General features: G+C 40.2%; 3 protein-coding genes across 4 annotated transcripts; 1 reads left to right on the forward strand and 2 right to left on the reverse strand.

Annotated features, from left to right (window-relative positions):
• The first annotated feature begins 2,147 nt into the window (after nt 1-2,147).
• Nucleotides 2,148-8,946, forward strand: LOC145436160 (uncharacterized). Its single transcript, XM_080313441.1, has 3 exons — nt 2,148-2,509; nt 2,652-3,105; nt 8,261-8,946. The coding sequence occupies exons 2-3, from the start codon at nt 2,665-2,667 to the stop codon at nt 8,366-8,368; spliced, it is 549 nt and encodes a 182-aa protein (XP_080169567.1). The 5' UTR covers nt 2,148-2,509; nt 2,652-2,664; the 3' UTR covers nt 8,369-8,946.
• Nucleotides 8,947-13,975: 5,029 nt separating this feature from the next.
• On the reverse strand, nt 13,976-19,612 carry LOC145436162 (uncharacterized). 2 transcript variants are annotated; one of them, XM_080313442.1, is made up of 3 exons: nt 17,886-19,490; nt 17,494-17,825; nt 13,976-15,426 (listed from the first exon to the last, which is right to left on the reverse strand). In XM_080313442.1, the coding sequence occupies exons 1-2, from the start codon at nt 18,477-18,479 to the stop codon at nt 17,808-17,810; spliced, it is 612 nt and encodes a 203-aa protein (XP_080169568.1). In that variant the 5' UTR covers nt 18,480-19,490; the 3' UTR covers nt 13,976-15,426; nt 17,494-17,807. The 2 variants fall into 2 exon arrangements, 1 of the variants encoding a protein (XP_080169568.1); XR_013914201.1 differs by lacking the exon at nt 17,494-17,825 and having other exon boundaries at nt 17,886-19,612.
• Nucleotides 19,613-26,217: 6,605 nt separating this feature from the next.
• LOC145436163 (uncharacterized) lies at nt 26,218-27,961 on the reverse strand. Its single transcript, XM_080313443.1, has 2 exons — nt 27,045-27,961; nt 26,218-26,591 (listed from the first exon to the last, which is right to left on the reverse strand). The coding sequence occupies exons 1-2, from the start codon at nt 27,915-27,917 to the stop codon at nt 26,478-26,480; spliced, it is 987 nt and encodes a 328-aa protein (XP_080169569.1). The 5' UTR covers nt 27,918-27,961; the 3' UTR covers nt 26,218-26,477.
• Nucleotides 27,962-27,964: the final 3 nt, after the last annotated feature.

The following is a 27,964-nucleotide window of genomic DNA, read 5'->3' on the forward strand; positions in this document are numbered from 1 at the left end:
GTCGCGATATTTGCGAAACTGGATTTAGATTCGGACTTGTTTACGCAATTCATAATGATGTCCAATTTCCGTGCGGCTTCCAAATGATAGTTTTGCCACCACTGGATGGGACATTTTTAATAATGAATTCTGGTTTTCGATTCACGTCGGGATTTTAATCGCTAATACGGGACGGCATTTTTGTTGTGAAAAATTCCACCTATATCATTGGCTTCCAACGTGTGGTACGCGTACCACTAGTGGTACGCGAACTTCTCCAAGGTAGTACTCGAGGAGATTAGGTTTTTTTCTACCGAATGGAGTCATTAGTTCAGGTGGTTTATTTCAACCTCGTGGATGAATTTCGTCGATGATATCAGTAGTTTCAGATATTACTGTCAGATATTTATCCATTCTCAGTCCACGTGATCAGACAGGCGCAGCTGATGGAAGGGGTGTCTTGGAAAAACCTTGGCACAAAATTAGTGATGATGCACTTTATTGCATGATGGTATATTTCCTTTCCTTCCATTAGGATTGTCGGTATAGTAAAAATTATTGGAATCGCTCCAACGTAGCAGAAATACCTTTATTCGTGAGACACACACGGTTTTAACTTGATATTACTTTATGCCCTAACTTAAGTAGGTGGTACGCGAACACTGCATAAAACCTCGAAATGGAACGTAGGCGGAAACAGGTTGGGAACCACTGAACTAGATGCTAGCTATGCATAGGGTTACCACACGTCCTCTTTGGTTTGTCCTCTTTTTTCGACTTTTTTGAAAGTGTCCTCGGAGGACGCCCTTTTGTCCTCTATTTTGAGATTTGAACCTGTTTTTTGAAAATTTAGGTCAGATTTAGAGCAAATTGCGAGTGATATGCCGTAAATTAGCACAGAAGTGACGCTCCGGCGGGTATTTCTGAGTGAAAAACGGCGATTTTAGGCCTGGCGGAATGATGACCTTTTTTTTATTTTTATTTTTTAGTCAACCGATCACAAAGTGGGAAAAATTCACCGGTTTTTGAGATTTCTTCTTCGGTTTTGCAAGTCTCAAATTTCTGAAAAAGTGTCATCTTTTTAAATTTCCGAAATATGGTAAGCCTAGCTATGCAGCCACATGAACTTGTTTTTTGGAGGTAAGAAATTGTTTTAGCCAGATGCTAAATTCGTACTGCACCCGCCTTTCTTCCATACGGATGTTGCAGCAGTTGCAGTTACCAATGCACACGTAAGTTTTCTCTTTACTTGCGATGAAGTTGATCTGATACGCCCGATTATTCGCTCTGTAATGTTGATATGATACGCATGATTAACCATACGCCAGAAGCGATGTTTTCGATAATTTCCTTCTGCGCTCAAGGTTTCAACCGATACTCTAGTAGCGACTGGTCTATGCGTGAAACTCGTCTAGAAACATCGGAATTTGAATGTGTCACCGAGACCACTGCGTGCATTTGTCGCTAATGGCATGTCAGAGAATGAAGAATATAAGAAACTGGTTGCTGCCGTTGGGCCAGTTCAACTGTAATAGTTCTAAAAGGAGGGCAGCAGTCCCTTTTGAATTTGGTCCCGTCGTTGCATGTAAATGTTCGATTATGATGTCCAACAAGATAGACTCGCATGGTGTATCTTGTTTGTGATCGAGCCGATACTGCAGGCGGAGGCAGGACTAGCAAGAAAGCATGCCCGTCCAGTTTTGTAATTGAGACAGCATCACGTCTATATCCTTGACTGTGTCACAGCATATTCGTGACCAAACTTCATAGTTAAAGTTTTGTTTATGTCGAGGTTCAATTCGATCTACACTCAGCATTGCTTATTTAACATACCGGTTGGGCTTTTTACCAGACATTGGTACGGTAGTACTAATAAACATACAATTGAATAGCATATTCATATTAAAATGAACCCGAATATTTTCGGCTGACACTCGTCAGGGGTAATCGTCAGCAACTAGTAGAGAATTCGAAAGAACAGCGTATATCAACAATCGCTGTTCTTTCGAATTCTCTACTAGTTGCTGACGATTACCCCTGACGAGTGTCAGCCGAAAATATTCGGGTTCATTTTAATATGAATATGCTATTCAATTGTATATTGAAGTTCTGTACCTCAAAGAAGCTGTTAATAAACATACACTAATAAAGCTTCATAGTAAATATTGCAGCGTGACTGATATTTATAGCATAGCTTGGTCCTTGAAGCAAAACCGCATTTAATCATCGCACGGCACAGTTTGTCACTGAATGTTTGATCAATAAACACATGAAAATCACGTTTACCGTGCAAGCGCTTTGTTTCCGCTGGTATTCATTCTAATAATGCATCCGATAGCGTCAACCAAGCAAGGTAACGAGCGGAAATAGAAACCATTTAGAAGTGTCTACTGTGCTTTTGCAAAAGAATGTCAGGCTAACAAGTAGCTATCTCGTGTTTAGTGTCGCGGTACCTTTCAGTGCATGGCATGCCGACTCAGAAATGTTTGTATATAGCAGTGATTTAATTGGAGTGAACACTGGACAACAGGTATGTATGCGAAACGACCTATCGCCACAGTTTCATGCAGTGCCACGGCGTTGTCTGTCTTCCATTAACAATATAGCAACACACAGAAGTCTAGCAAGCGTTTCTTCATTTGCATATATTACAATACTGGTATTCTTTTCAGATCGTATGCCGTGATGGTTCGTTACAAGGTGTTGCAACCATCACTGATACGATTCACTACTGATACAATACCATGTAACTTCGATAACGGATTGCACGTTAATGCGTGCATTGAAAGCATTGCACAAGGAAGTATCAAACCAGGAAACATCGAACCGATACGAGTGTTCAACCTGAAGGGAACTTATTACACCTGCGACAACAGACGACTGTATGTTTTTCGAGTGGCTCAAAGACTCGAATTACTCGACTATATATCCGTGGCCGTCGTGAGCCCCTGCGAGTATCTCGGTATGATAAAGCCCGGGCAAGACGGATTGGTTGTGGCGTTTGTCGACGGCAGCGAGCCGCACGTACACTGGTTGGATTCGTGGGGATTTCCAAAGGTGATTGATCGGCAAATATCGAACAGCTCAACCGTGTCGCACGAACAGCGGAAGAGTATTTCGGAGAAGGTAATACCGGTTAGCCTAAGCTTCCTATTTATGCGATTCCACACATACGTCTAATTAACCTTATAGTTGAACATTTCTAGGCAAGTAGATATCAAATCACAAATAGACCTATTAATTACAATTCAAGCCTTATGCCAAACTGAACAATAGGGCTCTTCAAAAATGACTTTTTTTCTCAAATCGTACTGGCTACTTGATAAAATTGTTAGGTCACCTAATTTAAGCCTAAACACAAAATTTGGTTCAATTCCAGCCAGTAACCGCTTTGTTACAGGAGCAGAAAGTTTCTATTTATTATATAAAAATCAATATTAAAAGATTTGAAAATTTTCCGTTCACCCCCCGAAAGTGTTGGGCTGGCTATAGAAACGATGCTCACCAAATTTGGTTCAATTCCCACCAGTGGAAGCGGAGTTATTGCCGTCGAAAAATTTGGATTTGAATAAAATAGTATTTACGGTGACCGATTCTTTGTTCATTTATTATAGTTTTGCTCACCGTAAATACTATTTTATTCAAATACAAATTTTTCGACGGCAATAACTCCGCCTCCACTGGTTGGAATTGAACCAAATTTGGTGAGCATCGTTTCTATAGACAGCCTAACACTTCCATGGGGTGAACAGAAGATTTTCAATTTTTTTATTATTTATTCATATATAATAAATAGAAACTCGCTGGAATTGAGCCAAATTTTGTGTGTAGCCTTAAATTGGGTAACCTAACAATTTTATCAAGTAGCCAGTACGATTTGAGAAAAAAAGTCATTTTTGAAGAGCCCTACTGAACAACGCTGTTTGCTGAGCAGATTTGGTGCATTTCGAGGTATGGGCCACTGCTGAACTGTTACATCAGAAGTGTTCATTAACGAAATACTTCCACTCCTTCTTAGTACTATAGTAAGTTTTTGCCGCTTGTAATACTTACATCGTTATCTTTAAAACTACTTACACTTGTTTCAAGGCAAACCTAATTGCTTCTTACTCTTTTCAATTTTATAAAGTATACTTCTATAGAAGTAATTTTAGGGTAATTTCGCATCACCTGTTTTATCGGGTTATCATTTTTGCTCCTTTAGCCGGATTCGTCCTACTTTTTAAGGAACCAAAAATATGTCCTTCGAGAACGCCTGAATGTAATTGTTTTTCGGCAATCCGTCCTCCTTCACAGCTTTGACAGCTAGGCTAATGGCCAGGGTCAACTGAAAATCGCGTGACATGACGCGAAATACGTAATGCGGATATTTGACCGCGTCATTTTGGAGCCGAGTCTAAGTGAAAGTGAAGACCTTTTTTCAGTCAACAGCACAGAACTATCGTTCAAACTGGATAATTTGGGAGTCGCGTCAGAGTGATGAGCTTTTTTATTTGTCAACACAATAAGATTTCCAGTAAATATTTCGAAATCAGCTGTTTCCGATTTCGCTGAACCAACTTTTATGATTTTATAAAAGTGACCTACTTTCCCGATTCCAGCATATGGTAACCCTACTGTTGTATGTGTGAAATTGCCATACAACTGGCCGAAGAAAAACTGCATCAGGGTAGCTCAATTTAAATTCTGAAATTGCACCTATTTGCATTGTTGTTGGTTGCTTCGCGTTAGTCGCTAAGATGCACTGTGTACTTTTGGAAGCAGAATCTTCCCAACAACCGTTAAATATTTACGGCCTCTCGACCAATCCTATTACTCAGTTGCTTTCCTGACTTCTACTTTCTATTTTCACCGGACCTGATTTTGACAAGCCTTATAGTTCTGTAATACCTGTAATTGAGTAGAAAATTATGATGTTACTTCTACTTCTAACTGAGTACCAGTTCTGACTACTATGATCAGCTATGTGTAAGATTCACATTGCTGTTGCGGCAACGGTTCCATTGCAGTACTGGTTTTGAACGTATGTTGTGTTCCCCATATGGATATGGCGTTACATGGACGCCAAAATTACGTTGTTAGTGAACTGGTAGACGGCGTTTCACTTTCGGCTGAACTTCAATACGTGAATATTCCGTGTGGTTGCCGTTCCATGTCAGTAAGATTTTGTTGGGCATGGCTATCTATTCCACAATACGAGAGAATTTGGAATATGAAATGCGTCTGAAGTATATACCTGAATCACAACTGGCCTAACCTGTGAACTTAACAGTGGCTATATATATATGATCAATGATCACATCGGTGTATGATCATTATGATCCGTGGTCTTTCTCTCACTCTAAAGTCGGCGCAATACACGCGTGTCGACCTTGAAGCATATTTGCCGAAATACTCCTGTAACTGGCTGACAAATAGTCCGATATGTGGATTATTTTCGATTGTATCGTAACGAAAGCGTTATTAATGACGTGAATGCAACGCAAGAGTATTCACGCTCTACTTGATAACCGATGACATTTCGAGAATTCCGACTTGCGGTCGGTTTGCAGACTTGTAGAGATTATCAAATTGATGTCCAACTAACTATTGCTTTTAGTAGCTCTTCTTCTAGTTCTAGTTGCGGATTATAAACAAGTGAGTATCCCTAGTCCTACTTTTAGTAGTGCATATAAAAGTAGTTGTTGAGCCATTTGAAAACACTGCCGTCCTTTGGCGTGAGTCGTGATACCGGTCTACTGTTGTTTGATGTCATTGCAGCCATTGCTAACTCAATAGTGATAACTATCGACAGTGGCATGGGAAGGGTCTTGGGGTCGAAAACCCTCTCACATCAGAATTGAAACTTAGCCATTTTGTAACAACGATTCTGTCTCCAATTTTCTTACCAATTCAAGTTAATAATTTTGTATTATCAGTAAGGCGATTTTATTGACCTAAAAAAGAAAGACTTTAACCTAAAAAATGTAAATTTTGACATTTTCTTTACGTTGAAAAATTAATTTAGACAAGATTTTGACCTCATGCATGTAAATTAGGTGATTTCCCACATAATGACAGAATTGTACTACTTATCGTCATTTCTGGTTCGAAGTTTCTGTCCTTACGAAGTAGTTTGGCCTGAAAAACTTATTTGACTAAAATACTGTATTTTAACGAATTCCAGACCTATTAAGATTTCCAGTAGTTACATCATTATGGTAGAAATAATTAAAAAGATACTTTCCTACATTCTCGGGTAGAAGGTGTCTGTCCTTACTAAGTAGCGTACCAAGAGTGGAGAAGGAATATTCAACAGCAGCAGTTGTTGGCTGGCTACACTGAACTTGTGTGTACACTGCTGGTGACACAGCGTGATGCTTCATTTTGACAATATTGTCTACATCAGTGGTTCTCAATCGCCGTTCCGCGGACCGGGGCCGGTCCGCGACGACGTTTCTGCCGGTCCGCCAGATATTTACAATCTTATACCTTAATTTCAAGATGCAAAATGTTCAATTCTTTTGAAGTAATGAGATAAATAAAACATCAACATATTCAGAACATCGTTAGGTAACATTAGACCTGGAAACTGTTGGATTTATTTTGAAGTTGAAGCCGTCTCCTTTGCCGACGTGCGAACGACAACTATAAGCTGACTCGCTAAACCACGCAGATTGTACGATGATTCGTTTTCGATTCATTCCTTTTGTTGATAATCCCGTATCGCTGTTGTCAGTTGTTTTCGTGTGGCGATAGTGGAAAACGAGCAAAATAGCACGTCAAGGTGCTTGGTCCAGTGTTTGGACCAAGTACCTACCTTCTGGTCTAGTCACAAGCAATACTCCCACTTAAAAAAAGGTCATCACGTCGGCTTTCTTGTGCGCAGCTTTGTGCGCAGAGACCGTGTCAGAACTGCGCAATTCCGCACGCGCGCATTGCATTTTCTTACTCTGGAGACAAGTCAAGTCCAGTGAAGTCACGAGTCAAGTCACAAAGTCATGTCACATTTTGGATGTTCGAGGCATGATTCAAGCCATTTGATTTTGCGAGATGTATGAAGTACAGATTGACTCAATACGAATTATCAATCGATTAACGAATATCGAGGTGATTGTACATTCCACGGGGCATTGTATGGCTCACATATATGTAGAACTACAAGGCCACGTCGGTAACTGTCCGCAAAATAGACGACAAGAGTAGGAAATTTCAGAAGTTGAAACAAAATGATATGATCAAATACACAATCCACTACTATCAGGTGACAAAACTCACAAAATATAACTTTCTAGTACCATACTTGCAAAAAAAACGGGCTTAGACTTAACAATTTAGGTTGATTTCAATTTTTATAGGTCCTCCGGTCCGCCAAATATTTTTTGAAATTTTACCGGTCCGAGAGATGAAAAAGGTTGAGAACCACTGGTCTACATCACAGTTTTGCATCATACGCTTCTTGATATAAGAACCAATGTCCACGAAGTCTTGCTTCAGTTAGGATATATTGCGGTACGTTCAGCACAACACCATGTCAACGTATTTACTTAATTTTGCGGTTTATGATTCATAATGAGCAGATAATGGGCCGTCTACAACTGTGGGCCTGTAAAATAGGCAAAAAGCCGTGGAATGTCAAGTGAAAAGTTCACCGACAGTGCAAACATTTACGATACAAACGAAATGCAGGTGGCAAAAAAAACTTGACTTTTTAAACAATTTTGACAATTTCGTAACGCTACAATTTTGACAACATTATGACTTATTTTGACATGTCAATAAATCGCCTTAATCATCAGGTTACAGTTATAGTTGTGTCTTGGTTGATTGCTGACTTTTAACGATAATTTGGTCGAGTTCTAGTTCTAGTTCAACACGTCAGGACTAATTACACTATTGGCGGAGAGAGCGTGTATTTACAGTTCAAATCCAAAGTGCCGAGAAGGGGGTAACACGAAAACAGAACCTAACTCAGAATTATATCGCGGTCGTAACACCTTCGTACCCATACGTACATACCTTCATACGTTTCTACTTGCATGCATATTGCATAACTTAGAATGAAATGTTGCACCAGATCTGTGGTATGTTGTGGAGTCGTGTGCCATGGGTGTGTACACAATCACAGCCGTATATCAGGGGTGGCGCACAAGTTCAAATACACTCTATTTTCGCTGTGAGTGGCATCGCCTCCACTGTTACACGGCATCACGATTATAAGCGGCCAGCAACTTTATGCAAATGCACAACGAATTCTGTATTTTTCAGTATTTTCAAAGGCAGTGTTCTGCTATACTTTCAGAGCATAAACAGCACGTACTCCTCCTCCAGCCGAGATGATTTGATTGTGCGAGACGCGGGGTGCTGTATATGTTGCTGCAACGGCACAACGGAAGATGAAGATAGCTAGTGGGCTTCAATGCTGGCTCCGTATTCCAAAAATCGGTGGGATGTCTCGCGCTACAGTGGAAACACGCCGAATACTGATGCTCATACCGGCTTCATGAATGGCTTTTGTGTCATCGGATTCAATAGTAAAGACTGATCCCAGATGTAGGCACTACACACTGCACAGCTGCCTTAAGGAAGCCATATGCTTGGTTCCATATGCATATGCATACGGTTCATATCGCAATATATCACGTGTACACAGATACATATCTTCTCGTACAGAAGCGATATATAATACCTGGTTCGTTTCAACACTAGGTCCCTAAATCAACACGTAATTGTGACGACGGCTGTTAAAGCAAATAGAGGCATCGTCACTTTCTCAAATTTCACTTTGAAGCATTCGTTCAACAACTCCCGTAGCGCAAACGTAGCGTCCACCCAAGCATTGTGTCTACTGAATTTAGCCTTCACGTTAGAGTTGATAGAATTTCAATAACAGATTTTCTGTCCGACAAAAAGCTTTTGCTTTTCATTCCTGATTTGCTGTGGTATACTTTGATAAAGTGAAAATAAATTTCGTTTCAACCCTTGCTACATGGCTTGGTACTGTATTTGAAGAAATAGCAAAGGCTACTCTTTTAGCCTGGCTTCTACAAACTACCAATCTGGTTAGGTGAAAGTAGTTGAAGTTGTTTGTGGTATTCACGGTGTTTGTCGATTACTAATGTCATGTCCACCAGGCCAAGTTATACTTCAATTTTATTCCGTGGTTGCCAACCTGTAGCCCATCCCACTTCTAGGCTTTTATAAGACAGCGCTTACGTGAATGAGATGGCGAGGAGGGGCCTAGATAAACCTGTATTGATTGTGTAGGAATATCTGGAGACGATGTTGGTCGGACTCGAACCCGTGACCTATTGGTGTCGCAGCCGTGGATTATACCACTACGCTACCTCGACAATCAGTTAGTTGACAGTCAATTACCTACTGAATTTTTTGAGTAGTTCTAGTTGCTCATTTTGAAAAGCGAGTAGTTCTATTTCTGAATTTAGAAAGTGAGTCGTTCTAGTCCTAGTTGCACATTTGGCGTCATGTTGGTGGTTACAGGCAAAACAGTTACAACAACGTACCTAACACAGTAAATTTAAACAGATGTTAAGGGTCGCTGGAGAGCTGTCCTTTTTTCAGTCAGCACAGCGTGAAAAGGCTATAAAAACCGGGTATACACCTTAATACGAGTGTATCGTGCGGAGTTGACCTTGTTCTTTTAGTATTCGCACAATGGAAGAGGGCGACAATGACAAAATGGAACATATGGGCATACCCGAAGGACAGTTTAATTTGAGAAAAGAGGACAAATAAGCGATAAACCCAGTGCAAAGCAATTCATGTCAATGGAGATGATATTTCTGTGAAGCGCACAGCATTGTCCACAAGTGTGATCAACAAAATGTGGTCGAAAGAAATACCCAATAATAATACTTAATTTGAAGTAGAACTGCCGCCATATTATTTCTGAAGGCATAAAACAGTCGTTCTCGAACTGAGGGCGGATCGAAGCAGCGGTGAACTGAACAAACAATACCTTTTTTTCATAGTTATTGCTCTGTGTATATAGTCCAAATGTCATATTTGAGAATTCTCCCATCAAGAGTCATAACCTTCCGTGCCATCAAACTGACCGTTGGGATTGCCAGCATCATGGTTGCATTTTGTGATATGACAAAAAAGAGGAACGAAATTTTTCAATATCATAAAGGGGTGCTTGTCTAAAACAGTTTGAGAACCACCGGCATAAAAGGTAGCGTAACTTTAACTTTACACGTCATGCGTGCGGTTGTGACGTCGTAATGTATGATTCTCGACCACTCTACTCAACTCAGAGCCTATTGCTCGATTCAGAATCAAATAACTCAGATAGGCCTACTCGATTTTGCCTAGCCCTAGTCATGACTATCGATAGTGGCGTAGCCAGGGAGTAAATTTTGGATGTCAAAACCCCTTCCATTTTAAACTTGAAGCCCGTTTTTTTTTTGAAAAGTGAGCCTAGTTCAAATTCTAATTAGGAATTTTAAAAAGTGAGTGGTTGTAGTTCTAGGTAGAAATTTTTAAAATCCAGTAGTTTGTTCAAGTCTGATTTTAACCCTGCATCTGTGTGCTACACAGCAAATAAATAACATGCGATATTTATTGAATGCTGGCTTGATATTGAAATATCGTACAGGACCGTATGACTCTTGTACGGTTTCTGAGACGAAAACCAATTAGCCTACTTTGGTATGGCGTAGCTACAATTCACTTATTACGCAACGGTGCAGTGTTATTAATGTGTTGTCACACCATGAAATGAACAATTATTATTCCGCCTAATTCGGAAAAATACGTTTCTCCGCTTCGGTCGGCCCAAAGTGAATGTCGTGATCTAACAGCTCATGATGTCTACAAGGGGTCAATACGCAGCTAGTACCAAATTAATAATTAGGTCACCATGTTTTGAGATCCGAAAAAGCTCTAGTATACCGGAAAAGAAAACTGGTGATTTTAAAAGTTTTTCGACCAATAGTAGTTTCGTAGTGTTGACTAAAAATAGGTCATCTGTTCCATTTCTCATCCCGAAATACTCGTCGCCCCGCATTTTTCGTTGATTGTCTTGCTAACTCTGGCGTTCGCTACGAAGTGGTCGAGTTTTTGTTCGCATTTTAATACTTTTTTTGTTCTAGAAAAGAGGAGTAATTCCGAAAAAATAGGACATTTAGGCATCCTCCTAGGACACCTTCAATTAATACTCAATATGACATGATCTGGGAATTGTTTGTTTTAGTCGTGTCGCAGGCTTTACAAGCAATTGTAGTTTGTTGCTAAAATTAGATATAGTCAAATTCTGTATTTTCATAATAAAACAACGGATGATAATCATGTGTAATCTGCTTCTGGAAACCAGGAACACAACCGTAAAACGTATGGGCGAGAATCCGTCACACAACCAGGTATATCTTGTTTGGAGATCGACAAATTCCCTCGTTAAACTCCCATCCGTTTGCTCAAAATTGAATCCGACTCCGATCCGACTCTGGTCGTGTAAGGAAAAGTATGAATCCGGATCCGGTCAAAAGTGAAAACTTGTGTCAATATCTACCAGTGTTGGGATCAAGTCACTACCTTCGAGTCACGAGTCATCTCGAGTCATTGCCTATTTTGACTCGAGTCAAGTCAAGTCAATCGATTTTCAAAGGTGACTCGAGTCAAGTCAAGTCACTCGTTTTTTGGCGGTGACTCGAGTCAAGTCGAGTCAAGTCAAGTCAAGTCACGAGTCAAGTCACGATTCAAGTCAAATTGAATTTTCGAAGTATGAGTGATGATGCTAAGTCATTATATTTTGCTGACTGGGTGAAGGACAGATTAATTGGCCATTTATCTTGAATCAAATAACGAATATAGAGTCAACTATACAGGCAAAAATGTATTGTATGCTAATAAAATACGTGAGTAACTGTATAGCGACATGTTACAATCTGTTATTATCAGTCAATATAGAGATTCGAATACGAAGCCTCGAAAAGTTGAACAAATATGTGGCACAATACACTATATACCCATCTACAAATACGTGGGAATATAAACTACATTCGTTCGATTTAAATCATACAAGATGGTTGACTAAGGTTAGCACTGCGCAATGTAAGCACTGAGCAGTCTAAGAAACGTTGCTATTAGATTAATCTACTGCTACTACGAAAACGTAAGCTGTGATGGTTTCGTTTGCGGTCAATTTATCAGTGATGTAACAATGGAGTATCAGTGAAACTTACAATCATTGAATGACTGATTGCTCTCACAAGTGAGACTGGCGCATCGCGAACAACCCGCGAACATGCATAAGATAGGATGATTTAATCGACACCGTTTACTTAATGACTTGAAATTGACTCGTAAATTTTGCTTCGAGTCACGAGTCAATCCACATTTCTGAAGCGCCGAGTCAAGTCAAGTCAAGTCATTTTGGCAAAGTGACTCGAGTCAAGTCAAGTCATACGAAAAAGTTGACTCGAGTCTGACTCGAGTCAAGTCATGACTCGAGTCATCCCAACACTGATATCTACCACGCAACCGACTAAATCCAGCATACTAGTATAGTACCATACATTACTCCGACCGTTACAGTAAAAGTACGAATTCAGCCCCAATCCTAGTCTGGCCTTATCAGCGAAAGTATTAATACGGATGTCAAAAATAAAACTACGACGAATATTTAGTCCGTGGGCCGCATGGTGTTATAACTGTATATTCGGGAGACGAGTAGCGCAGTTTGTAACTGACTGCGCTAAGACACCATGGTGGCTGGTTCGAATCCCAGTTCGGGCTAGTTTCTCTGTGTTGGAAGTTATGTGTGCTCCTCATGGCCGATTCCGCTGTAGCAGCAGTGTATTGAAAAGTCCCAGAAGCACAAAAAGCCACACTGTAAAATGTCGGCAACATAGACCCGAAGATGGATCCATGCGAGAGAGTCTGTGACTGAAGGGTGAAAGTGAATGCAAGCGAATGAAGAAGCATGCAAACGACAAAAGATGCTGAAGGATACAAAATCGTGGAAAGTGATATAGGCTATACAATATCAATATCGCGATGCAGTAGGCCATAAATGGCGATAAGCGTCACTGAAATGCCGTGAATTATATAATAATAATGACTGTATTGTCATTTATACATGACCGATATTTCCTACGATTTCTGAACTGCAGACTTGTAGCTCGGGCAACATGCGCGCTGGGCTCTTTGTAAGAAAAACGCCTACGCGGATTACATGTCGAGTAGAAGCCTTGCTAAACGTCTAACATTTACGTTGGAATTTCAGAGTCGATGTTGGTCAGTGATAACGAATTGGTGTTACAGCTGTGGTAGCTAGTATTAAAGTGAACCATCACTGCATGTCAGTATAATATAACTTGCATCAAAATTAGGGTTATGAGTCAGATATAAATCGCAATAAGTACGATAGTACCCCACGCATATTAACCCCGCAAACTTGTACAAAAGTTCAGCCATTCACTTGTTAAATCGTCGGGTTGCCTAAAAAAGTTGCATGCCAAATTTGGATTAATTCCTACCAGTAGAAGCCGCCGCAGATCAATTTGGAATTTCGACCATTTTTGGAAATAATGGTATATTTACGGCGGCAAATTTCGTCACTACGACATGACAAAAATCGTGTTCCGTGTATACTTATTGGAGAGTGCTGCTTTTTCCATGTGTTTCCATCTTGACAAGGGTGTACGATAGAGTTTGGATAACGACATCGCCATTCAATGAAAAATAACTATCACACTGATTCGCAGGAAAGAGTCAACTCTATCGAAATATCCACATTAAAATATGATGCTACATTTCGCAAGCACAATACTTTGCTCATTGAAATTATTGACCACAAAAAAATAAATAAACTGAAAAGCACATTACTAGACATCACATTACTGATATCGCGTGCTTAACGATTTTAATATTTAACATTTGATACAATATCTCTCTCGCGTGAGTTTTGAAATTCCGAGTTCCAAGATGATATGAAGCGCGCATTTCTCCCGATATTCAGCTGCTGAATACTGATAGACATTGTGATGTGCTGGTGCATCGTTCACGACTCAATTTATTCGACTATAATAATCACCGCTATTTCATTATTCCTTTAAGTTGTCGAAAAGAAAGGTTTATTTGTGTATGCCTCGTGTCATCGCGGCTGAGTAAAAAGACCTACCATATACAGCGGTCAAAACACAGAAAAGGCGCGCATGAGCGCAGTCTAGGGCTTGCACGAATGGATCCAACAAATTCCTTGTCGACGTTTAAATAGAATGAATTATATATGTCGAAGAGAAGGGTTTATTGGTGTATGTCCCGTGTAATCACGGCAAACATAGTAAATAAAACTATCTTAGCAGCATTCAATATAGATATATGTAAATGCAAAAGCTTTTCCATTTTTAGACACTGTGATGTGACTATAACTCCGACGAACACTGCCGAAAATTGTTTATGTGCATACCAAATTTCCAGTCACCCCACGCTGACATAAGATATATGGGATGAGACAAATATTGAGCATTACCTATTTTGAGGTAGCCTACCAACACAGCAAAATTCAGTGTTGAAACTACCGACGAAACTCATTCAATTATAAGTTAATATTATTAATAGATAAAAACTGGGAATAAGTGGCGCTTGTCATAATTACAGGCTTTCTCCGCCACAGAACATTCATAATATATAACGAAAATACAGCATAGTTCACACGTACCCATAAAAATTATAAAAATGTTGTATAACGCTCTTCGTGTCGATCTAACATCTTCAACCACATATTGCATTACTTGTGGATCAGTCAGTAGACTATACATATCGATAGTTACAGCCTCCTCCTCTGCCTGGCGTGTAAACGCTCTCATGGTATTTTCTGCAATTCATCAGATAGCGCTCTACGTTTTCACATATAGGCTACCACATACTTCGAACAGTTGGTGTGCGATGTGTCGTTCTTAATCGCAGAACAATCGATTTATTCATCGATATTACAGTATGAATATTAGAACCTTGTGCCAACTTCCGGTGTCCATTCATGTACTGAGGTTCGCACAAGCCCTCTCAGTATCTGTCGATTGATAGATGCTGCCCCACTCCTTTTTGCAATTCTTTAGCGTTGTTGATTCAGAATGAGAGCGAATGATCATCGTTGATGATCTGTATCTCTCAAGCACGCCATCAGTCGGAAATATATTCGGATGAAGTAACCCGGCAGTGGTCGGCAGTACTCGGCCTCATCAGACAGAATCGCTACTCGAAGAGGAGCATAGATTTTGTAGCATTTAGAAGTAAGTTGTCCTTGTACCGGTAATTTCACACGCACTTTCGCGAATATGAGCAATCATTATGATGTTGATCGAATCTTCTTTTTGAGATCGCAGAAATCCATTCAGCATCTCGCAAACGCATTCAATTTCTAAAGCAACAGCAACAGCAGCAGCATAGTCGTCTTAATCTTTTCCAATTAGTGAGGTTATCTCTTTGTGTTGAGCCATACTCTACCTGGAAACGGTTTTATTTTGTTAATAATTCGATCTTTAAAAGGGAACACATCTCAAATAATGCCGCATATAAAGTGTGAAAGACAAATCCCTTCAGACTATGTATTTACACCTTCAAACATCATACCACTCTCTAGACATTTTTTCGACGCTGTGGGATGCGAGCTTGTCATACTAGATCAGTTTAACAAACGTAAACTATAGTTTGCTCATCATTGTACGTACATGAGCAATATAATGTAGGCTGCAATAGCGCTCCTCAAGAAACCTCCATATTAAACTGATGACACTGTTTCTGAGAGAACTAATCCGACAGCTACTGTATAGGATACGTAGTAGCTCTCATCACAACGACAATAGAGGAACATAAATTCGCTACGCATAACGTAGGCCCGAATCAGGTGAGTAACGTTACGCGGCAGTGGAGAAGTTTGGTTGTATTATGCCTTAATAAACAGTTGATTATCTTATACTTAATTCTCGATTTGCACATAATTCCCAAAGTCACAAGTCAATGCTGGTAGGCGGTATGCGTATCGGTTTGAGAACTGCCGTTGTACGACTGCCAGTTAGTAAGAGCCCAAACCTGGTACTCAAAATTACCGCCGTGCATATGTAATTCATGAATTTTACAATGATCGAAAGCGGTATTCTTCTTATTTATCGGCATGTGTTAGGGAGAACGAGAATATCGCATGGATTTTTTACCAGTGTTGGGATCAAGTCACTACCTTCGAGTCACGAGTCATTTCGAGTCATTGCACATTTTGACTGGAGTCAAGTCAAGTCAATCAATTTTCAAAGGTGACTCGAGTCAAGTCAAGTCACTCGATTTTTGGAGGTGACTCGAGTCAAGTCGAGTCAAGTCAAGTCAAGTCACGAGTCAAGTCACATTTCAAGTCAAGTTGCCCTTTCGAAGTATGTATGAGGCATGATTACGTCATTGCAATTTGCTAGCTGTCTGAAATACAGTTTGAGTGGTCATTAATTCTGAACCAATGAACGAATATAGAGTTAAATATACACACAAGCAGGCGCTGTATCGCTCACATATACGTAATTGCGTAGCCTCAGTTTACAGTTACCAGCCAAGATAGAGAATAGAGAAACGAATTGATAAGATGCAATACATTACCCATTTACAAATAGATATGACAGGCTACCATTCGAGCCTGCACCAATGGTTGAGGACTATATAAACTATATTCAACTTCAATTTCAATAAAACAAGAGTTTTGGTTAAGGTAAGAACAGAGAACAGCAGTAATATTTTGTTATTCTATTACTTTACTAATAGAGTTACGACAACTTAAGCTATAAGCTTCGATCACTTCGTTTGCGGTCATTTATTTGTGAGAGAACAATCGAGTCTCGGTGAAACGCACGGTCATTGAATGATTGGTCGCTCTCACGGGTTACACTAGCGTTTCGAGAACTGTCCGAACATATCCAAGAAACGGTGATTATCGACACCGATTACGTGATGACTTGAAATTGACTCGTGAATTTTGCTCCGAGTCACGAGTCAATCCACATTTCTGATACGCCGAGTCAAGTCAAGTCAAGTCATTTTAGCAAAGTGACTCGAGTCAAGTCAAGTCATGCAAAAAAGGTGACTCGAGTCTGACTCGAGCCAAGTCATGACTCGAGTCATCCCAACACTGTTTTTTACTGCTCGTTTTTTTCGGATACAAATAAATAAGTTACAGGACGCTTTTCGCGGGGAGGAGATGCGACACTTACACTTCGACTATAAAGGCGTGTTTCCGAGACAAAGTCTGGACTCGTCCCGTTGGTACGTTGGTTTAATATTTCGAACGAACTGCAGCTGTTGAGATTGTGTCAATGTTGGCTTCGTTACGTCTCACTCCCGCAAATTAGCCACCACGCGTTCTAACTAACTTTGTATTATTTGTTATTCACGCGGAATGAAATATTATGCGATGACGTGTTTCTTTCGTTACGGTTTCCTAGCCTTAAGAACAATAAAACAATGGCTTCTCATATTACTTTGACTGTCCTGCTGGTATGCGAAAGTGGTTACCTCGATGAGACGACAGTTAAATACCTTGTTACATATGATATAGTTGGGCAGCGTCGCTTCGATAATTCCTTTGTCCTTGCGGCCTTGTTGCGCACCTTCACTAACACATCACATTTGACCAATACATGTGTTCTGAACTGGTCATAAATTTAAATTGTTGTTTTGTGGATACATTATAAGTTTGGAGCTAACGTACGACTTGCAATACTTTAATGTAGGGTAGATGATGACTTGCGGAGTCAAATTTGCACATGTTGCTATTAATCTGTGGGTAGAAGTGCGAGGTATTGAGGTTATTTGAGGGGGTTTCAGAACGCCATTTTCACATTTGGTTAGGATCACACAATATTCTCAACCTGTGATTAAAATTGAGCGCATAATAGAGGCAATCTGTTTGAAACACACATCGCACTTACTGTGTTTGCTGACGGGTGCTCATTCAGTTCCCCCACGTCTCCGGGTAAAGACTCTGGTATAAAACTAATATTGTTCACTCCAGCTCCGTACTGTTTGGTATTGTCCACAAGACGAATCGAACCGCAACGACTTATCACCACTGAGCGCACAGATGGACTGTCCGACCGGTATCGTGACCCAGTCTCATCGTGATGGTCCTTTGAAGTATGAGGCAACTTTTTGTCTGGACATGAACGTGTTGCAGTACGCTTTGGCAGATTACGACCGTCGGTGTTTGAATGTGTCTCATCTAGAGTTTTCGTTGCCAACTGCAACTCTCGCATATCCCCCGGTGATAGTGACTCCCTCCTTTTAGATAACACGCTATCTTTTTTAACGGCCCGTGAACGTGTTGTAGTACGTTTTACTCGATTACGCCCGTCGGAGGGTGTTTCATCTGGATTTTTCGTTGCAAAATGGAGTTGTCGCATATCCGCCTGTGAGAGTGATATCCTCCTTTTTGATGGAGCGCCATCTTCTCTGACTCGTTTCCGACGCGGATTCGCGGTAGTTTGACTTTCAGTGACATCCGTCGGGGATGTATCACTTGACATAATCGACTTTGGACGATAATGGGAGATTTTACTCCGGAGATATTCGGTGGCGAAGAATCCACGTGTCCAGCTCCTTACGACGTGCTTCGCGCACTTACATTTAGGAAATCCGATAGCTCTACCGAGCAAGTGGAAAACATGTTATACTAACTGGAGCTGGAGACTCAGGCTGTCAAACAAGATGACCCAGTGACAGTTCAGGCGATGTAGTAAATAATTCATGTAATGTCATGTATATTGGAAGTATCAACACAGTATGGCGGTCAAGGTATCTGGCATAGCTACTCAAGTGGTAGCAATTTCAAACTAGTAGCGAAAGTAGAAAATGGAGTTCTGAAAAGCACTCAAGTAAGTGGGTGAAAAAAAAGATTTCCACATACTGTCACAACTGCTTCAAGCTGATGTAAAATGTAAAAGATTGTAAAATTACCGAAGTATGTACTCTTGGGAATTAGATGGTGTCGAGGCTTCGCATTTACATACTTTGGGTCAGACCTGGGCAATATGCGGCCCCCAACGCGATTTTGAGCCGTCCGGGAATACTTACCTTTAACTCAGAACCTGAAAAATATTTTGAATGTAATTCCGTGGACTGAAAACATAGGCTCTTTAAACTGAACCAGACGTTAGTTCAGTATGAAGCCCGTTCAATTATTTGCCGTGATTACGTTGCTTGCGTACGTCGTATAACGAGTAATCCAGATTCAACATAAAGCCAATGAAGCGAAGTGTGCCATAACAACTAACTGTTTCCATGTAGCACTTTTTTGTTTCCACCGTCACATTTACACGCTCTGTGTGCTTCAAATTATTATGCGATACGTTTCCAAATCCAAATTCGTGAAACAAGTCACTCAGTGTTCGTGATTACCAGTCATCATCCATAGCCAATGAATGGACGGCACGCCAAAAAAAAGTGAGGGCCGTCGGCGGAAATACCAAGAAGATTCGGGAAAATAAATATTTGTTTACCGGAGCCAGGGGAGAAACTTTTTTTCTGGTTTGTGGCGAGCAGGTGGAGTATAATTAAAGTCGCTACTATCAGAAAAATGCAAGACAGACAGCCGGTTATGGGATGGCAAATTTCGCTAGCACTGCTATAGTTTCCGTCAACAACAAGACTATTCACTAAGCTGCACACTGCTCGGGGGGGCAGCGGCCGTGATAAGCCGCTGATAAGATAAGGTTTTTGAGAATTCTTCTCCGGTTTTGCAAGTCTGAAATTTCTGAAAAAGTTTCCTCCTTTTAGATTTCCAAAATATGGTAAGCCTAGATTTAGTAGATTTGGAACACACTCGCATGCGACCAAATTCTAACCGTACTGCTGACAGGAATAACTTTCGCTGGTACTAGCTAAAGTTGACACCAATTAACTACAATACTTTCGGAATACCACACTGACACGACACTGACACGATTTTCCGTTCAGATGACCTTTCTTTTGGGAGTGGTGCAATGCTGTTCAAACATATCTGTACGTGCTATTAGGTGAGCTACGTTCCTGGACCGGGGAGAGTTAATAACAACAAATTTCTGATACTACGGTGCTAGAGTGAATTCACAAAGTGGTAGTATAATGAGTCCTGATCGCATGTCGTATTGGTATTGAGGCAACATAATACCTTGATCAGAAAAGGAACAATATGTGGTGTTATGTCGTATACAATACCGATTTGTTATCGAACGCCGTACACAGCGGTACACAAAACACGACTCGGTAAACTTTCGTAGCGAGAGAAATACCTACACTGAAACGACATTTTCAATAACCAACCTCTACCCACAGAATTGCCTTATTCATACCTTGTTCACACGGATATCCATAAGGGCTCTTCAAAAATGACTTTTTTTCTCAAATGGTACTGGCTACTTGATAAAATTGTTAGGTTGCCTAATTTAAGCCTAGACACAAAATTTGGTTCAATTCCAGCCAATAACCGCTTTGCTACAGGAGAATAAAATTTCTATTTATTATATACAAATAAATAATAAAAAATTTGAAAATTTTCCGTTCACCCCATGAAAGTGTTAGGCTGTCTATAGAAAAGATGCTCACCAAATTTGGTTCAATTCCAACCAGTGGAAGCGGAGTTATTGCCGTCGAAAAATTTGGATTTGAACAAAATAGTATTTACGGTGAGCACAACTATAATAAATAAACAAAGAATCAGTCACCGTAAATACTATTTTATTCAAATCCAAATTTTTCGACGGCCATGACTCCGCTTCCACTGGTTGGAATTGAACCAAATTTGGTGAGCATCGTTTCTATACACAGTCTAACACATTCATTGGGTGAACAGAAAATTTTCAAAATTTTTTATCACTTATTTTTATATAATAAATAGAAACTTCTTCTCCTGTAGCAAAGCGGTTACTGGATGGAATTGAACCAAATTTTGTGTGTAGGCTTAAATTAGGTAACCTAACAATTTTGTCAAGTACCAGTACGATTTGAGAAAAAAAGTCATTTTTGAAGAGCCCTAATATCCATACAATATATGCATACCCAGTTATGAGTATGATCACCTGCAAACAAATTGCTTCGATAGTCACTGCGAAGTGTTGATGCGCATGGCCAGCATTAGTGTATTAGATTGAAGTAATAGTGATTGTGTCACTATACTCATTAGCGATGACTTGGGATAAGCATAATGGATTTCGATACTCCAAAAGTTAATCGAATTGTACGTATCGTCACATTCTAATATATTTGTTTTGCGGATATGTAGGCCTACATCGAGGCAACAACCCATCGAACCGCAATTCAAATCGATTTGCACATTGAGATGCAAAGAATGATAGCCTAACGAATTCATTCAAAAATCAAGGGCCATTCTTTATTGACCTAAAACAGAGGCGGGCAATTTCTCCGGTCGGCGGGCCGGATATGAGAAAATGAGGTACTTCGCGGGGCGGATTACAGAATACCATACATTACTCATTTATCCACCTATACCAGAGATCTCAAACACGCGGCCCGCGGGCCGCATGCGGCCCGCCAGAGCATTTTGTGCGGCCCGCGACGACATGTTAGATTTTTATTAATTTGACAATATATAAATGTTACATATAGCTTTTCAGGTTATAAAGTGAAAATTCCCTCTTAAATTGCCCCGAAATTGCCTGAAACTAATCATCAAACTTCACTATCACATCAATTGCAAACGCTACCATGCAGTGGAATATTCACCATTTCGGCACATTTCCAATTCACGATGACAAAACCTGACCCTTAGACGACTCGCGACTGAAATTTGTGAGTTGGACTTGGACGTGACCTTTCTTAGAATTACTCAGACTCGGGCTAACTCGATAGCAAAATGAAAATGACTCGAGTGGACTCGGAGTGACTCGGAATGCCGTGAATTTGTTAGAACTATGGACGCAACAAACTAATCGCGTATCAGGGGAATAGTAATAGATCAGAAGGTCGCAGCTTGGTATTTCGCTAACTAAGCAAGTAGCTATGGCAACCATTGGCAAGCTGTTAGTTACATCTTTGGTCGCTAAACCATGTTATTAAGGCCACTTATAGTTATCGAGTACCGTTGTGGTACGCTCCAACGATGTAACAACAATGGGCCGTTCGGCGTTCCGACATTTCAATCACTAGGACACATTCATTAGCATATTTATATTATATTTATATTTTTTTCTGCTCCCATATATTTGAAGATATTTGGTCATGAGATTAATAGCCTACTTATCAGAAGTATACCCAAATCTTGGATTAAAATTACAATGCCCAACTTGAAAATGTTTTGATATCAGATCAGTCTCTAAATTATCAGTCTGGTAAATTCAAAATATTCATAGTAGCTGCAAAATTATAACCTGGTAGCTGGTGTCTATATCTTATAATTAATATATATCAAGTACAACAACAATTCTATTCAAACGGTAATAAATGTGATTATTCTTTTCGTGCCAGGCCTAAATTGATACAAGAGTAAATCACATTTTGACGATGTGTGTTTACTGTCAGTCTGCTGGATCGGCTCACTTTCCATAGGACAATTCATTCCCGCCAAATAAGGCCTAGTTGGAAAGTCATAGAATACCCCTATAAATGCTGCGGACCGCGGCGTCGTCAAAACTGGAAAACTGGCCCGCGAGCACATTTGAGTTTGAGACCTCTGACCTATACAGTAAATAAATCGTATTCTATGCAGGGTTGTAGCCAAGTCACAAAGCTCCGAGTCACAAGTCATTCTCACTTTTATGATTTTGACTCGAGTCAAGTCGAGTCATTTTCAATTCACCACACGAGTCACGTCCGAGTCCAAGTCATCGAGCAGAGGTTCGAGTCCGAGTCATGGTTTCAGTTAAAGTCTCGTTAAACCCACTCTTATTACTCTGTTTGGTGATATCGAATGGTTCGCATTTATAATATGCTAATATTCCTCACTTTTACCAGTTTCTTGTCGCATTTTCAAGTACCAGTACCTATAAACGTAATCCCAATAGGGTGGTTATTTCGGTGTTCATCGAAATTACATTGAAAGGTCGGTCTTGGCCGTTTGAGTCTCGAGTCATATGACTTGGTTCGAGTCATGCGCAGTGACTCGAGACCAAGTCGGGTCAATGCACAGATTGACTCGAGTTGATTCGAGTCATTTCCGTATTTTGAGAAAATGACTCGAGTCAAGTGGAGTCATCAAGAAACCGTGACTCGAGTCATTACAATCCTGATTCTGTAAACTTCAAGATTAAAGCATAGAGACCAAAAAAAGTATTTATTGAAATTATTAACAGTAGCTGTTGAAGTCAATCAGACATCTGTGGCCGGTCGAAGTTGTCAACAAGTTCTTCGATCTCTGGCGGCATGTCGTCTCCCTAGGCAGACCTTGAGAACCATATATTTCTCATTATTTCACCCTCATCCGCTTTATGGATTATGTGTATGGGGGAAGGCCAATCAGACGGATTTAAACAGAATCTGTGTCATCCAAAATCGAGCCATAAGAAATATATGTGGCATAGATTCTAGGTCATCTGCTACTCTTGGTTATTTAGCTCTCAGGATACTTAAGCTACCCGATTTGTATAATTATGAAATAGCCAACCTGATGCATAAATTCACAAACGGTAATATCTCCCCTTACTTTAATAGCTTGTTTGAGCAATCTTCCACTGTGCATGGGTATTCTACTAGACCATCGAAATCTGGTCATCTTTATGTTCACCGTATGAACTCCAGACTGACCCAACAGTCCATTGAATATATGGGCCCAAATATTTGGAATGACGTGCCCGGCAGTATCAAAGAGCTACCTCAGCATGACTTTAAAACACAATACCAGGATTACCTTTTTTCAAATTATAATCACAAATGAGAGTATCTACTATCTAGTACCCGTTGAATTATAAATTATACATCTATTTATTTACTTCATATTGCTTTACCTAGTATGTTGCCATGGCTACTGTCTTTGTTATATATTCGTGCTTATTTTCTTCTATTTGTGATTATTATTTTCTTTCATGTTGCAGACTGTCCACTGTTATATTTATTGGGATGAGTGCACTTGATTATTTCACTGCCATGGAGGTGACGAGTAACAAGGCCTTTATAGGCCATATCGTCACCTCCAGTCAACTTTTTATGTTTGACGAAGCAATAAAATGTCTGTCTGTCTGTCTGTCTGTAGAAACTCTTAATATAGACTGCACATGTACATCAGTCTGACTGGAACGCAGCTTTGTCTTGTTAATGTTCATGGTCGAAAATATATGTACACCCGAACAGAGCAAATATTTGCATGTCCATCTTTCTCAGGTTGGCAAGCTGGAATTCATTCTGTGAAACCTAATATTTGTCAATACTTTGAGAATATAACTTCGCGGTAGAAACTCTCTGCGGAATGGGCAATTCAGCATGATTCACGAATGCTAACACAACTGAATGGCTTGCATATGGGATGCACTATAAGTTGAAACGGAACTCGTAGCTCGAGACATCCTCGGACAAATCAGCGAACAATTATATATCATTGTTAGCAGCTACCATTAGAGATCGCTTTGTCCGATGAGAGAAATACCATTTTGATCTAGACTTTAGCCGTACACCATTGATAGGATTATAAATAAATTTATTACTATTCATTCGATGTGACATGCCTGATTCGAATTATACGACAAGGTAAGTGATTCGAACCGTTTCGAATCGGTGATATGCAGGCCGTGTTATTTTTGGCATTTCAAGAGCCAGATGCCAAAACTGCCAAAAATAAAAATTTGCAAATGCCAAAAATAAGCAATTTTTGGCATATGCCAAAAATAACACGGCCTGCCAAATAGTGTATTTCGTTCATGGTGTTGTGTTAACAGGACCGCGTTACAAGCGAGAAGAGAGTTTGTGAAAGGCAGGTTTCTTAATCTGGGTCCAACCCACCCATTAGGGGTGAAAGTATGGTGTCCTAAATGGTGTGGGCACAGCGAGATTGAACGGCTGACTGCATTTGGTTTACGTCATACTTTCCATTTGTCCAAAGGCAATTTTACGACCATTTTTGACCGGCTTGTCGAGCGTAAATTTGATAAAACGGGTATCAATGAGAAGCTGCCGCAGTACTGATTATTGAAATATAAATTATATTCTGCTCACGGAACTGGAACCCCCAAAATCAACCACGATTTTTGCATTGTGATCGAGTTAAACATTGTGACGCAACAAACTGTCTGGCTATTTCTGATCTGCATAGTCTCGTTTTGCCAGACAGTCTTGTTGCGTCAATGTTCTCAAACAAGCTAACCTTCATAGGACTCTTCCATGCGAGTTGGTAATATTAAAGCCACCTGAAGTGACAAAATTCCTCCGAAAATATATCGGTAGACTGAACGAGAAATAATAGTCGGGCTACTAAATAGAATGTGTTGAAAGACAACACAGGAAACTCCTAGAAAAGTATCGGGAAGAAAATTCTTTCCGCGATGAGATCGATGGCACTGGCGAAGTGATCTCTTTTCATGATGCATGGAAGGCGGTTCGGCCCTCCAAAGATTTTGAAGCTCTGAAAACCTTTTGTGGATGACTGGCAACATTCTTTCCCTAAATGGCTACTGTTGAAGCCGATATTTCCCAGATTCGCTGGGCGAGAAATGAATTTAAGAGAAACTTAGCTGACCTGAGTTTGGAAGCACTGTTACAGTGCAAACGATTTAAGTCTATTCAGCAGCTGTAACAATCAGCTGTTGAGCGTGTTTGTTAGGCTTTTCTTCATTGTTTTTGTGCTTATTGGCACCGATTCCGATGGATACTGCACATTTTCTGGTTTCGTTTGATATTATTAACCTATGAAATCGTTAGGTTTTTTCTTCTTCTTATTGTTTGTTGGCACTGATTATACGTGGATGCTGCACATTTTGTGGTGTCTTTTGACAAACTAGCCCGAATAAAGCGTTTTTGTGACTAATTCAATGCTGAAACTATCTATTTAGAGGACGATGCCAAAACTGCCAAAAATAAAAATCGAAAAATGCCAAAAATAAGTTATTTTTGGCAGTTTTGGCATATGCCAAAAATAACACGGCCTGGTGATATGCCTTGCTCGTTTCTTGGTATGACTATTCTAGGACAAGTTATATCAAGCTAATATTATCGGCTCGCTTCGTTCATTGGCATTTGTCCCTGTGACGTTGTTGACTTGTTATTTCCATTGCCGCTTCTGCTCTATGTGATCCAATGAACACGACTTTGTATATCCATGAAAAAATACAGTAATTGACAGTGATGTTGGAAACGACCGAGATATCCGCTCTGTCATATTATTCGTAAGTCGGCCTGAGTAGGCGCGTAGCTTCATATCAGAAATCCATATTCTCTTAGAAATATAATAAATACAACGGTAATTCTGACACATTGCAAGTTCTGCGGTTAAATCAACAACTTTTAGACGACAGTTATTAACGAATGATAATATGAAATTGACACATTAAATTGGGATAATCGTCGAGTGATAGATTGTAAATCATTTATGGAAGTCTCCAGAACATTTAACAGCATGGTCTGAAAATCCGATCGAATAGGCTTCTTTTCGGCCGCTGAATCAAATCGACATCGTCTCCTGCGGTTGAGGAGGGGGCTCTTTGCCTTGGCATGACAGGTTCCTGAATTGCAAATATACATATAAATCATTAAGTGATATGGATGATAAAATAATCCCATTAGCTTGTGACGCAAATGTCACAATCCGATTCTTTTTATGCCTTTACCTTGGGTAATTTACTTATCCATTTATGGAGGACTGTTACAGCGATACATCTCATTGACAACCGATGTATCATGCGGTGCACCGTGCCAAAGCACAATCGTTATCATTCAGAATTAAGTCTTTGGGCTTAATTTTAACAAATGAGTTTTGCAAACTCTATAAAACTGTCTAGTCTATTCGTAATCCAAGGTGAAACATCAAGCAAATCAACACTATTATTCATGTCGGAAGTTATGATGATATTATTTGTCGCGAGTACAGCATCAATATAATTTGTCCGGTATTTGCGTTCATAAATATGATTACCATATCCGTGATCATGTAATTGTCAGTAAATAAACCTCCTTACCGTCAAAGCTGCTACAACTGGAATGCCAAGTCGGGACTGATGGTTACCAGTAGCAACTGATTGGGATTTTTTTACTTCCATTACCGCGGAAGGGAGATTGTTGCTGGTATGTGAGGATTGCTGTGGACGGTGTTTCGACTTATGCACGCTTGCATCATAGGTCTTGTCGGCTTGTGACGATGGAGTCTTAGACAATCCTGGTTTCTCTTTGTTATTGGCGAAAGCCTTTCTACTTCGCCTGGAGGTCGGTAATGTTGCTTGGTGTCGATGAGCTACATCGGATGGTAATAGTAAACCTGGAACATCAGTGGTCGCACGACGTATTGGCTGCTTAAAGCTTTGGTGTGGTGATGATACCGTAGATTGTATATTTCTCGCTGTATTTACTCGCTGCGAGATATTGTTCGGATTATCTCTCGGCGTAGTACTTTCAGCCTTTACTGTAACAATTCTGTGTGGCTGCTTAGATGTATTCGAAGGCGGTAGATTTCTATTGCCTCTCGCGTCCGCATCGCGTAGCCATTGGCTTTTATAATGCACTAGCGTCGCGCGACGCCGTACTCGTATCGTGATGCCGTCGTTAGGAGTCGTAAATCTCTCCGCGTAGAACTTTACAATTGGCATAGGAATAACCGGTATATCTTCGATGTGACCTTTGTATTCGCAGACCCGGAAAACGTACAGTCGCCGGTTATCGAAACTGTACAGTTTGCCGTTCATTTCCACGATTTTTATCGGCGGAAATTGTTCCGGTGTAAGGTAACCGCGCGAAATCGCTTCGATGGCTTCGTGAATGCATCTTCCGTCTTTGAATTTAGGAGAGATGCTTTCTTGTATGAAGCGTATTTCCGACGGCTTAACACGCATGGACATATCACTAAGTCAGTATTTATAAACTGTCAGTAAAGAGAAAGCGTAAA

This window comes from Botryllus schlosseri, chromosome 3, assembly GCF_051294905.1.
Source record: "Botryllus schlosseri isolate E-star chromosome 3, Bs_hap1, whole genome shotgun sequence".
Taxonomy (NCBI): domain Eukaryota; kingdom Metazoa; phylum Chordata; class Ascidiacea; order Stolidobranchia; family Styelidae; genus Botryllus; species Botryllus schlosseri.